This window comes from Rhamphochromis longiceps, linkage group LG12 (genome assembly GCF_057381845.1).
Source record: "Rhamphochromis longiceps isolate RC_006_pf linkage group LG12, R_longiceps_female_GT1.1, whole genome shotgun sequence".
NCBI lineage: Eukaryota > Metazoa > Chordata > Actinopteri > Cichliformes > Cichlidae > Rhamphochromis > Rhamphochromis longiceps.
In genome coordinates this window covers 35,610,525-35,624,237 of record NC_140568.1, presented here as the reverse complement: position 1 = coordinate 35,624,237, position 13,713 = coordinate 35,610,525, and the positions used below count along the sequence as shown (strand labels likewise).

At 41.3% G+C, this 13,713-nt stretch overlaps 1 protein-coding gene across 4 annotated transcripts in view; it reads left to right on the top strand.

Moving 5' to 3' along the window:
- The window catches only part of slc20a2 (solute carrier family 20 member 2), a 49,748-nt gene extending 37,774 nt beyond the window's left edge, over window positions 1-11,974 (top strand). For 3 of the 4 annotated variants that reach the window (XM_085426089.1, XM_085426090.1, XM_085426091.1), the window contains exons 10-11: window positions 2,797-2,881; window positions 7,140-11,974. In XM_085426089.1, the coding sequence (XP_085282215.1) occupies window positions 2,797-2,881; window positions 7,140-7,304 (250 nt within the window). In that variant the 3' untranslated portion in view covers window positions 7,305-11,974. Of the gene's footprint in view, window positions 1-2,796; window positions 2,882-4,192; window positions 4,278-7,139 lie in introns of all 4 variants that reach the window. The other variant, XM_085426092.1, reaches the window with a different exon arrangement.
- Window positions 11,975-13,713: the final 1,739 nt, after the last annotated feature.

Here is a 13,713-nt window from a genome sequence, read left to right as displayed (position 1 = left end):
CGTATTAGAATGCTTATGCACAATGTCTTAAGGGCAGTAAAGTGCAAATGAACAATCAGAAGATGCTTAGTAATCTATGTGCAGACAGCAAAATGCATAAAGCAGTTTGTCTGTTGTGTAACTAATGAATGTTCTGATTTTCCCTCACTCTCTGCCAGGGAGTGACCTGCACACACAGTGTTGATGTGCACTCATGTTTATCATCAGAGGTCAGACAGATCGTTTAAGTGAAAAGATCTGTGTGTTCAAATCCATTACATTTGAGTTTATTAGGTAAAATACAAAGACTGAATGGATTTTTTTTATTACTTTTTCCTGCTATAAACGTATAAATAAAAATTTGGTGATAAATAAATCTTGATCTCAGCATTAAGCACACTATTTATGATTTTGGGAATCATCCCAGACTTTTCTAGAAATAATTCTTACTACTTTTTTTACAGAAATCTGCTTTAATAATAGTATCTTAGTGGTGCCTAGGGAGTGAAATAGTAGCGCTTTTTTTTTTTCTCAGATTTTTTTGACCTATTACATAAAAAATTCTGAATAAACAAGTAGACTTTCGGACCACAACAAACAAAGCCTGAGGACACTGGCTGTCTGATAACCTGAGCAGTAGACGTCTCACATCCACAAACCCGTGCTGTTGCTCTGTCCTTGACTTCAGTCTCCTCCTTCCTCTCTCTCTTCTCTTCCCACGCATAAGATGAAGAGTTTGCGTGTGTGTGTGTGTGTGTGTGTGTGTGTGTGTGTGTGTGTGTGTGTGTGTGTGTGTGTGCATACCACCGAGTTGTTTGTGTGCTGAGGAAACCGAACTCTGCAAGTCACTGTGCATTGAATGTACTGTATGTGTCCGAGCATGCATGCACATTAGGGTCTAATTGTTCCAGCAAGGCGTTTTGAGGTTTGCGTGTGTGCGTGCGTGCATGTGTGTGTTTGAGTGGCTGTGTTTTGTTGCCTGGCAGGAACATCACACAGGGTTGCAGGAAGCTGTTTGGCATTCTGGGTGAAGAGAAGTAGAGCAGGAGGGGTGAGGGAGGGCCACAGTGGGAACCGTAGCCTCTCTTCTCCAACCGCAGGGAGGGACGCCAGTCTGACTCTTGCACTTTTCTTCCCCCCCCCCCCCGTCCTCCTTTCTCCTTCCTACCCACTCCTGTAAATCACTATTTTTGTGGTTAACCCTCTTCTTCTTCTCAGCGCCCTGCTTTTTTCTTTTTCTTCATTCCTTTACATCTTGTTTTTTTTTTTTTTTTTTACGTCTCACCTAAAGAGCTTTCTCTCTGTCTCTCCCCTTTTCCCTAAAGTCTCTTTCTCACGCTCACGCCCACGCCATCTCATTATTTTCCCTTCCCTCATTTCTCCTCTTTTTGTTTGGGCTCTCTCTTTTTTGTCTGTCTCCTTTCTCTCTTAATCTCCCTCCTTCCATCACCAGCTTAGACTTTTTGCCAGGACCCAAAGACAAATTTGCACTGGTTCACCGTTCTAAAGACTTGATTTCCTCCAGTGTCTGTTTCCATGCATCACTCTGAAAAGAAGTTTGTTTGGGGCAAGGACACAGAAGTGTTTATATGTGTGTCTGCGGTCTATGTGCCCGGGAATATATTTTAGCAGCCGCAGCGAACACCTAAAAAGTGCAATGTATCACAGCAGTAAAAAGACTTTTGAAACTTGAAGTATGGATTTTCATCCTTCTGCCCAGCTCTGCTGTTGAAGCACCACAGGGACAGATTGCTGCAGATCTACCAGGCTCTGCAAAGCTTAACCAGCAGAACTCAGAGAAACACAAACAATCATATCTCTTTGTGATGAGTCGATATGGCACACTTGTCCAGTTGTGTATAGTTTATTGTTGCTGTTGAGAGGTGGAGCGAATGGTGTGAGTTTTTTCTGTAGCTTTCTTGCAAGACCCTCTACTCCTACATTCTGACATGAGCTGGGGGAAAGCACAGGTCTAAGTAATACAGTTAACATTTGCCTAATGGCTATCAATTTCTGTAGGCCATGAGTTGGGGCCAAGTGGCCATTTACAAATGGGTTCAAAATTAATCAGGTGACATCGCTGGTGCTCTGCTGTCTTAGAGATTGGCTCCTGCTGCTCGACCACTCCACACTCCGCCTGCAGTGACATTTAAATTTCAGTCGTATCTTCATCTGGAACCTTAGCTCAGTGTTTCTGACGAATGTTATTGGCTGCCATCTAGTAAGAAAAAAGCCACATTTTTCTCCTTTTAAGTTGCATTTTCATGCATTTAGTTTAATTTTTTTCCCCTCTTTTATGATTTGGAAGTTTATTCTAATGTCTAATGTCTTCTCTGTGTGTGTCCTGAAAGCAGCTGGTGGCTTTAGAGAAACTGTCTTCTAGTAAGCACAAGGCAGCACAGAAACACACCAACACAAAGGCCTGTTTGTATATCACATACTGAAACTGTGTCCATTATGAATAACACACTAGTGTGTAATACCTGGTAGAAATGCTGTGTTTATTGTGTGTGTGTGTGTGTGTGTGTGTGTGTGTGTGTGTGTGTGTGTGTGTGTGTGTGTGTGTGTGTGTGTGTGTGTGTGTGTGTGTGTGTGTGTGTGTGTGTGTGTGTGTGTGTGTCAGATATTTAATATTATTTCTGTTTTTCAAATGTGTGTTGGGTATACTTTAAAGAACTGCTGAATGCTCTGCAATGGTTTTATATGTGGATGCCAGTGAGATCGTGCCATCATGAGCATCATCCAAGACATCACAATGAAGAATGTCTCTTTGCTCCCTCCCCCCTTCCCTTCCTCTCCCTTCCCTTCCTTCCACAGTGGATTCACTATTGAACTGGCTTCTGCAGTCACAGTCGTGTTCGCTTCCAATATCGGAATCCCTGTCAGTACCACACACTGCAAGGTATGACTGAGTGGCCTTCCAGCTGGCCTCTCAACTCCCTTTCAGGCATTTCCAGGGGACAGGGAGCTCACACTGCCTCCCAGGCCGCCGTGCTGGACTGAGCTAGAATCGCGCACACACACCGCTTTAGCTATAATTAGTGCTTAGTCATGTCGTGAGATAATTAGCTAAAATCTGTTTTAGTTTACTATAATTTTATGCCTACCTCCCTACAAGTGCTCTGCTTCTTAGTTAAATTTCTCCACAGAAATCAAAGCTCAGATTATTGTGGCAGAGAAAAAAAAGGATAATTGCAGTTTATGAAAACGTGGGTCTTATTTATTAGTTTTGACCTTCTTTTCTGTCTGTTGTGATCACTTGTACAAGCTAGGCCGAAAGCCGTGAGCACGACATCATTAGTCCAACAAAGTCAGTAACACGGGCCCTACTGTCGGGTGTGTTGTGGGGGGGAAAAAAAAAGCAAGAAAGTATTTTCCTGTGGAAATCAGCAGGGAGCCTGACTCGGTTAAATTTCCTAATACCAGTTTTACAGTTACATTTTAATTTTATCATTAAAATCTCTTTAAACATTATCCTCTAGCTGATTTACTGAAATCCAGGCGATAAAAATTCTTGTAAGTCTGAGTTGCCTTTAATTATTACAGGGCGCTCCAGGCGGCTTTTCAAATAGCAGAAGAAGCTCTGCTCAATTGTTTTTGATCCGATTTGCCATTTCTATCATTTCCATCCTCATGAGTATGAAAAATGAACCCTAATATTTCCAGTTTGGTAAAGTGTTTCCCACAGTGATCACAGTAACAGCATCGTTAGTAGAAATCGTTGTCAAAACGATGTAAATACCACTCATTTTCTCATAAACGAGACTTATCCTCCGCAGGAACTGATAATCCTAACCAATCTTTGAGGTGCATGAGAAGATCAAAACGAATCCATGTCCAGCCCGCTACAACCAGCCCCAGGCAGCAGTGTGCAGCCCCTCTCCCCTGTTCTTTTCAGGAACAGCAGATCGAGGCTGGAATTCGAGACGGACCCCACCAGTCCCAGTCCTCCCCTGCCCGCCCCCATCAACACGGTGTCTCATTCTCTGTTTCATTTCCACCAAGTCTCTTCCATTTTGCCCTCTTAGCACTGGCATGGTTTGGTGTGTGGGTTTTCGACCCTGCCGTGCTTGTCCGCAAGCAGACCTCAACCTCCCAAATACCTATCACCCCCCCCCCCCCCCCCCCGAAACCCACCTGTCACACTTGTTTTCCACTTTTTTTTACCTCTCCATCTTTCTCTGTCTGTCTCTCTACTCATCTATCTTCACAGCGGATTTTGCATTGAAGTAATGAGTGCGCTAACAGTGCTTGTTGCATCAAATGTGGGCATCCCAATAAGCTCCACCCACTGCAAGGTATTGGTAGTGAAGTCATCCTAGAGAGCCCTCCGGGAGCTCGCCTTCATCGCTTCACCTGTAGCTGTCAATCGCCAAAGCCAATCACAACTCCCGAAGTTGACGTTTTGATTTCTCGTGCAGTTTTCCTTCAGCAACACAACCCCAAGTTTGACTGAAAGGTAGCTTTGTAAGATTAAATAATGTTATCAGGCAGTTACGTGCATGTTTATTAGACATACAGCAAATACATAGATATCATCTTTATTTATTTATTGTTTTTTGTTTATTAAATTAGTAGTAAAAGTTTTTTTTAATAGATGAAAAACTAGGAATATTTGCTAAACAAATACACAAGTAGAGAGTTTGATGATAATATTGATATCACTAAATATCAAGCTATTGCCGTTAGCCTCTTAGCTACTTGTAAAGCTGAAGCTGGATGAAACACCCGAAATGTTTGTTTTTAGCTTATATAAGATCATACGTGCAATAATCAGTGAAAACAGGAATGCAAAAATGTTAGCTCCACTGAAGGGAAACTGCACAAGACTCAAAACTGGGTTTAAGTTACTGGTGATCTATTTGTCTAAACATCAATATCATCGCCATCCATACCTTATCTTCATTTCTCACCTCCAAATGCCTTCGCGTTTCCTTCCTAAAAACCTTGGATAATCAACTGCTCTGCTAAAATGCTAAATCTACTGATGGTTAGAGGTATATAATTGTGGTGGTGATTTGAATGATTTAGTGATTCTTATTTATTTGTTTATTTTAAATGTGGAGATGGTCCACAGATGATGCTGGACTAAAAAAAAAACCACTAGCAAGACTTGCAGCTCTTTGACATTTTAAATTGTTTGGTTTTCAGAAAGTAGCCAGCAACATCTCTCAACATCTTCAGTGTGTGTGTGCGTGCGTGCGTGTGTGAGAGAGAGTGTGTCTGTATCTGTGTCACTGGCATCCATTCGGTTTCAGTGAAGTTCTGTTGTGTATGAGTGATAATTTTTCTTTTCAGGTCTTTTGTGTGTGTGGGTGTGGAAGTTAAACCGAATGGATGGGTGTGTGGGTCGGTGTGGTATGGTAATGTGCAGTGACTCGTTTCAAAAACTCAAAAGCAATACGAACACTGAGGTCACACCGAGTTCAGAATTTGTTGCTCCGTGCTTCAGGTACTAAAACCATCAAACAAACAATGTGACCACTGAGTTAAATATTGTTCAACACATGCACACCCTGCTTTGGAAAGAGGAGAATCCAAGAAATGCTACATTAAAGTATCTTGCGTTTAAGTAGAGAGGCTACATGACCTGAATGTCTTTTCTGGGAGATATTTTTGTGAGTCTAGTAGAGCTTAGTCTTATTAAGACTGACTAATAAACCAAAAGAACAGGCTGGACTCTGTTGACCCGACCTTCCACATTTAGTCAGCGTGTGACAGACGGTGTCTCATGTTGCTGCGGCCATATAAGAGCAGGGAAACGCGGTTTAACTCCCGCCCACCTGTAGCGTCACTAAGAGCTGAAACCACTCACTGCACGTTACTCCAACACTCAGGTGTGTCGCTTTGAGTCTTTGAACATGGATTAGAAAACAATCTCTTTTGTATTCTGAAGTTATTTCTATCAAAAGAAAGAAGTGGAAGTCTGAAATTTGCAGACAGATTTGTAAAAGCTAACTAGCTCTAGTTTAGTGCTTTTTGATATTTACAGCCTAATATTAAGTAAATAATAGACTGTTGCTACTCTGGAGCTGCTGATTTCAGGCTTCCACGGATACCAAATTTAATTTATGCTGTGATAACCTCTATAATCTGCTTGCAGTCACTAACGCAGACACTGAAAACTGATCTGATTTTGAAGAGCTGCAGGTTGCACGTGGCCTTTCTGCTGACCTGTTGATATGTTATCACCTTTTGTTCGTGTGTCTTTCTGGCCGCACTCTTTGGTGGAAGTTTTTTTTGTTTTTGCTCAGTACAAGTTTTAGATACAGTTAATATACCAATTACTACCAGTTTCAATATCAATTACATTAAATTCAAAGTATCAAAGTATTTTTTTGTAAGAGTCCATATAGTACGAAAATGGACTTGAGTATGTATGTACATATTTTTCTTATACTGTCCCTCTGTGAAGCATGTTAGCTCACCCCCTGTCTAAAAAGTTGCTGACCACACTCTACTAACTGGCTTCTTCTTGCCTGACTTCCACAAACAGGAATTTGATTCTTTTTAGCCCCATGTTTTCAACCTAGTGCTTCTGTTTGTGCTTAAAATGACCATGTAAGGACATCCATGCCGAGGTGATGTCATCTCGGGACGAGTAGAAAAAAAACGTAGTCTGAAGCCTGAGCTTTAGCTCATAGAGATTACTTTTACATACGCTGTCCTCATTTTTTGAAACTTTGCTCGTGTTCTAAATAAGCATGCAGTGTTTTATGTGGGAGCAAATTAGGAAAACCATAAAAGGAGCCCTTAAATAGAATATTTAATATTAAACTTATTATTATTGTTGTTGCAGAAGAATTTGAGGACTTCTTCAAGTGCTGACTGATACTGTTAGAGGAGACTAACACATAATTTCCACCAATCACCATCTGCAATTTAATTAATCAGCTGTTGCTGTTATCTTTTCTGTCCAATAGGGTTAATTAGACAATTAACCACTTACTGCACAAGAGAAGAGTTAAGCATTGCAAAACATGCCTTAAGAATAGCTGACGTAATCTGACTGCAAAACAATCTTGGAGAAACTTCCATCAAGAGAAAAGCGTGGACAACCTGTAGCTCTTTATACTGACTTTGGCTTTGCTGCGTTGAACGTTTTGTTCTGTGCTGCTGCTGATTATTTTTCTTTCTTCCCTCCTTGCTGCGGCCTCCAGGTGGGCTCAGTTGTGGCTGTGGGTTGGATCCGCTCCCAGAAAGCAGTGGACTGGCGCCTCTTCAGGAACATCTTCCTGGCGTGGTTTGTCACGGTGCCTGTGGCCGGCCTGTTCAGCGCCGCCGTCATGGCCCTGTTTGTCTACGGCATCCTGCCCTACGTCTGAGGGCGCAGCGCCGGGAGGGAGAGCAGAGGAGGAAAAAGAGAGTCGGGGAGAGAGAGAGAGAGAGGGGGAAACTTGGGTAGATGTCATATCTCGAATGTGTGGGTTGCTGATAGAAGAGAAGGAAGAGAGTCGATGCACAAGGGTGACGAGGAAGAAGGGAGGATGGTTTACAGGTGGACTTGGTTGTACTGTAGATGTGAGGAGGTTTGGTTCACATGCTGCCTGGCTCCGTAGTCCAGAGATCTTTTTGACTCATTTGAGTTCCCAATCGGTTTTTATTTATTCTCTTTCTTTTTGGTGGGATTGATTAAAAAACAAAAGTGTAACTAGTGTACCATTCAATCTGCTGTACATAAGACAATAACAGGGGACTTACTGGTAACTTCTAACAAAACACGTGACAGTCTCCTTAAAAAACAAAACCACGTAAATATAAAAAATACAGAAATAAAAATGATCAAAAAGCAGTTTATTCTGCTAACATAAGCCAGCAGACTCGCCTGCAGTAAATCCATATCCTTCTGCCTGAAATTCTAGGCAGCACAATCGGTCAAGTGCTTACTTTTTATTATCGTTATCATTGTTCCAAAATGCCAGGGGTGAAAAAAACAACAACAAAACAAAACTGTACATATTGTGATATTGGGTCGAGTGTGATTCGTTGTATTGCGGCTTGCTTTCAAACAAAAGAAAAGATGTGCGCGTGGTCAACCAAACCCATCCGTCATCTCACTTTCAACATGCTAGCCGGTACAACTGGGGCCAAACGGAACGGACGCCTCAGAGAGGAGCGGTGAGACTGTCACTCTGCTTTTGTTTTTTTATTATTATTATTATTTTTCACATGATACCATAGGAACCTAATTTACTAAAGAGTTGATTTTTTGTTTTTGTCAAGAGCTCCTGTATGTTTTTAGAGATCTCATATTTTTTAATGATGTATTATACTGTAATTTGTACTGTAAATAATGTCCTTTAAGAGTTTGGATGTGGGGGTCTGGGATGGGGGATTGGGGATGCGTGCGTGCGTGTGAGTGTGAATGGTTTCAGAAAAGTGGGTGGGCGGGGGGGGCCCTCTTCACCTCATAATGATGTCAGAATTCACGGTTAGTTTCAACCCCCGCGGCTCATGGGAAACTCCCACCGATGAACACTTGGCAGGTTTTTCTGAAGTTGGCAGAAGAATATTGATTAGAACAAAGTGTTTTGCTTTACCAAACCCATCCACAGCAGAGGAAGTGAGAGTTGCCGTTGCATTCACTGTTTTATTGCCTGGGTGAATTGAACAGTATTGACAGAAGGTTCTTTTGTTAACGGCTCCCTCCTCGAGGAGATACGCAGATAGCGAGGGACAGTGAGGTTGCTCTTTAGAGAGCAGAACCATGCCAAAGTAAGTTGTTGTCACCATGTCTGTATGCCAGATAAATGAGGTACAGCAGATGCCAAAACTGATCAGATGTACAAAAAATAAAGCACTGATTAAGTTTAGTAAAAATGTTTGCATATCATCATCCATATGCCTTTGACTTTGGATAAAGCAGGAGTCATTTCCTTATATCAAAGGCTCCCTGCCCACTGATGAACCTTTACATTTTTTCATATTCAGATCATCTCAGATCTCGCACCGCGGTTATCCGAGATTATCCGAGTCCAGGTTTCAAATCTAACAGAGTGAGACATGCAAAAAGCTAAGGCCTTGTGATCTGTCATATCGAATACTTAAATTGTAAAGCGTTATGCAGACGTCGAAAGGAAGAGGACTCAATCCAAGCCACACGAGTAGCTCCTCAAAATGGGCAGGTGTTGTTTGGAGCAGAGAAGCATTTAGTCTCTCAATCACATCTGATTCAGTCTAAGCGCCATGTCATGAGGTGTGTGAATCACAGCCCGGTGAGGGTTTCAAGGCTGCTCATGCCACAAAAATATCACAAGACTTTTGTCTTAGGACTTAAGGTTGTATTCGGAGGTAGAACTGATCATCACCAGCTTTTTAAAACGGTCACCTGACCTGTAGATGAACAAAGTCTTTTTTTTTTCTTTTAATTTGAACAAACTCGATGCCAGGTGTCGCAAGTTGTTTTTGTTCTTGTGGTGTGTTTCCTCATTTCTTGTTTTGTTTGTTTGTTTGTTTTCTCTCTCTCTCATGAACAAATCTATGCTTACGTAGCCACTTGCCTTGTAACTTTGTGTTTTACTTTGTGCAGAAAAAGTAAACTAATTATGTACTGTGGTGTTTACATCGTAACCATATTGTAGAGTTATCTGAAAAACAAAAAACCCACAAAAAAACAACTGTTGCCTAATGATGCCAATGAAAGACAAACTATTAACCGTGAGTTTTTAAGTGCAAGTAAAAAATTTTTTAAAAAAATAACCAGAAGTGTCTAGAGAGAAAGAGAGCGAGAGCAAGTGTGTGCGCAGTGACTCGTTTTTCATTTTGTTTCTTGTAGCGGTAGTGCTGATCCTGACCCCCGTCACCTTACACTGCTACTACAATGCATTAACACTACATGTATGGGTGCAATTCAGTAATAAAGAGGATAACTAGAGAAATTTCATCAGAACTATATTTTTCTACCATATCTGAGTTTTAACCGGGATGAGCTTCCGGACACTTTGGAGGACACTGTGGGGCTGATGGTAAAATCTGGCCAATTGGGATTAGTTGTTGTAAGACTGTAATCGCAGCAATACTGAGAAATGGTCTTATTTCAGGGTGCCATGTGCCACACTTCCTCTCAGCCCGGTGGGTTCCTCTAACATATAGACTGATGTGTCGGTTGCCAGTAGATCAGATTTTTAAATTACCATTTTTATTTTTGAATTTTTGATGAAAACACTTTGTAATTTTGTTTCCCTACTGCTTTGGCCACGAGCTTCAAGAGCAGCACAGCACCGTGCCAGAAAACCATTGTGTAGGACTGACCTGATGAAGATGAATGCAATGAGTGGTATCTGGAAACTTGATTGTGAGGAAATTTGTTTCCCTGTTTTTTGGCAGGTTAGCGCTGTTGAAGCTCATGGCCTTCTACTTTTCCACAGGCTGTGTGTTGTTCAATGGGGCTGCACAGAGCCGGTGTGTTCAAATCCTCTTGTGTTTGTTCTCTGATGCCCGGAGGAAGAATATTTAGAAGGAATTTTGTGATGACACAAAACATTTAGCCTCCCCCCCCCACCCAGGAAAATATGCAGCAGAGATCTGAAGCTTTCATGGATTTTTTTTTCCCCTTTGTCTTTAAAGCAAGCCAGTGTTACGGCCAACTTCTAATTGCTAAACAGCTGAGGCGCTCTGGCCTCAAGCAAATGGCACAAAAATGACAAAAATTAGTAAAAGCAGACGGTAGCCTCAAAATTTTTTAAATCTCTCATGCAGTCGTGAGGATAGCATTTTGTGCTATTTTATTTCTTTGGATTCTATTTTATACTATGGCATTTATAACTGCTGAAATAAAAGCAGTTTAAACCTTAAAAATCTATATTCATAATATGAAGTCAGAAGCTGAAGAAAGACTCTTTCATTTGCCAGCTTTCTACTCTGAGGCTTGTGGAAGTTTGTTGCTCTGGTGCAAGATTTACTAAACAATATAATGAGCCGGAAAAAACTTTATTTCCTTCATGCATTAGGAGGTTTGTTTGTGAATGGACTGAGGTCAGCCGGCATGCATCGCGTGTTTGATTTGTGCAGTGTCACCATCCTCTGCTGCAGCCCCCCTTTGTAACTCACACTGTCATTTTCGATATTGTTTTCCATGCATTCTCAGTCCTGATAGGCCAAAAGGGATGCACTGCTCAAGATGGGGAGGGAAAGTGAAAATCGCCTTCTGCTGGCAGCTTTAAGTATCTGAGAGAAAGGGCTACATCCTGAGCCGGCAACAGGAAATATATACATCTAACGTGGTTCCCTGTAAAATCCGAACACTTTCAAAATTTGATCACAAACGCAAAAAAAGATTGGGCGTAGGGATGACCACGGCCCCTAGAGGGCGCAGTTTGACACGTTCCCTCCCCGTAGAGAGGGACAGCATTTTAGACGGACTGTTTCAACGATTGGTTGAATTGCCATTGAGGGAGCTGCTGTGCTTCTGCCGCATTTCAACTGTTTATCAACCTTTTTGTAGACAAAAAACGAAACAAAAAAAACAGAATGTGCCATTTCTTTCTCCCTGAATGTGCAATACAAGCCGTTTCTCGTGAAGGTGCAACTACATTGCCGTCACTTTAGTGGTCGTGTGTAGCTCCACCTGCCCTGGTGTAATAGCGCCCTCTCCTGTGTGTGTGGGACTAGCACCGCCTCCCAAAGGCGGAGCAGCATCAGCTCAGACTTTCATCTGGATGTGGCGTGCTGTCTCCTAGTTGTCGGGTCTGTTTTGTAATAGAATGTGCTCCTTGGCTGGCCTGCAGGTTTTACAGCTCTGTGATGTCTCTTTACTGTTTACTGCTACTTAACTGTCCGGTCCTTCAGAAATAAGATGCATATATATATGAATACAAATGAATAAATTAAAAAAGAAATAAAAAAAATCTAAAGAAACTGTAGCCTGCTTCTACAAAATCTTAAAGCTCTTCTGATTTGCATATATCGTACTGTAATGTTTTATTTAAGATTTAGTGAGAAAATGTCTGCATTTAAACTAAATTATGGGAATTAAAATTACAAAGAGTACCTAAAATCCACTGAGTTGTGTCTTACTTTTGTAAAGGTGTGTGGTATGTGTTTGTATGCTGCATAAGGAAAGCTGGGAAAGTGTATAATTAAACACTGAGGCTTTATTGCATAGTAGGCACAAGAGACAGATATTTAAGACAAGTTACCACATTGTTTATTTCACATAGTGTTTATTTTTTTTTTTTTTTTGCATTATGGGTAAGCTAGAGAACATCTGGCAATGGGATCAGACCATCGCTGATGCTAGCGAGTTCTTGAACCACACCATTTTGTTTCCTTTTATACAAGATAAAGATGTCTCATGTTAGGAGTTATGCATGTATTAAAAATCCAACAGTGGAAAGGAGCCACAGGACCTTTGGGCCCCTACTTCCATTTAGTAGTGTTGGACCACACCCAACCTCTCGATCGTGATTACAGGAATGTAGTTAACATTGTAAAGTTTTGACTGGTTTTAGGTCCAGCGTTATTGAGGCATGCTGATAAAATGTAACCACAGAGACAGAAACACCTGATAAAGTATTCAAAAAACACCTCCGTGGCAGTTCCTGTTGCAGTATAAAACTCACAAGGTAAAAACAATAACACCCCACCCCTTATTTAGCTTATTTAAGTCAATAAAGAGACAAAAAAAACCAACTTTTGATATACAGTCCGAGTGTTTTTTTTTGTTTTTTTTTTAATCCAGTCCAATCTCTGGTATTATGAACCCAACAACGGCAACTTGCTTTATACAGTGTGTAGTTTCCACTGCATCTAATATGAACTTCTGCTCATGCTGCGTCTCTTCTCATTTCCCCCCACTTTGCATGCATTTGGTTTCCTGCAGCAACCGACCTCTTTAAAGACCAAATGAATCTGCCAGATCTTTTCAGGCTGCTCTTATTTAGGGTTTTGAGCTGAAATAATAATTCACTGACTTGGCTCAGATTGCACTTTAAGTTCTCAGCAGCATTGCTGTCTGAGCTGGGTTTCATTTAATACATCTCTACAGTAACGGTGAAAAATGCTGGTTTGATGCTGGCACACAGCAAGTGACACCATTTGCGTTCAGAGGGATAATGGTTTCCATTTCACATCGGTTAAATCAGTAACCAACAAGAAATGGAAACCATAACCTCTCTGCAGTGTTTCAGTAACACACAGCCTGCGTGCTTTGTGAATGGTATTTGTCCACTTATGTGTGGTTCTCGTCCTCATCTTAATTGACAACAGACAACCCTTCAGCTGTGATGAAATGTGGCTCCTGCACTGCAGTAAAAATCTCATCAGGGTTCAGGGTGGAGGTTCACTTCATTTTAAGCCCCTGACCTCCTCCTTTGTCTGCAACCACCGGTTTGCATGCTTAACTTCAAACACCAAGTCTAATTTGTTTGTAGTATGTTGCAGATGTGTCTTTCTGTGAATCAATTTTCTATAAAGACCTTGTTTTCAAGTTGTTCTTGAAACGCGGTATGTCTCCAGATGACGATGATGAAAGTATTTCACAAAAGACCTTGCAGTCTTTTCAGTAAAGCTGTAAAAAATTAGCCTTAATTTTCAACTACATGATTCTTAAAAAGTCCCAGTCCTGCCATTGCCATCGATTGGAATTTGTAGATGCTAAAATTGTCCACTGTTCCATTCTGCAGCAGTGACGTCATTATATTTAGAAACAAAGGTTAAGAATGACACCTATGTGCTTTAAAAACCAAGACGTGTTTATTTTGTGTGTTATTCCAGACATATTGTCCACTGTTCCAT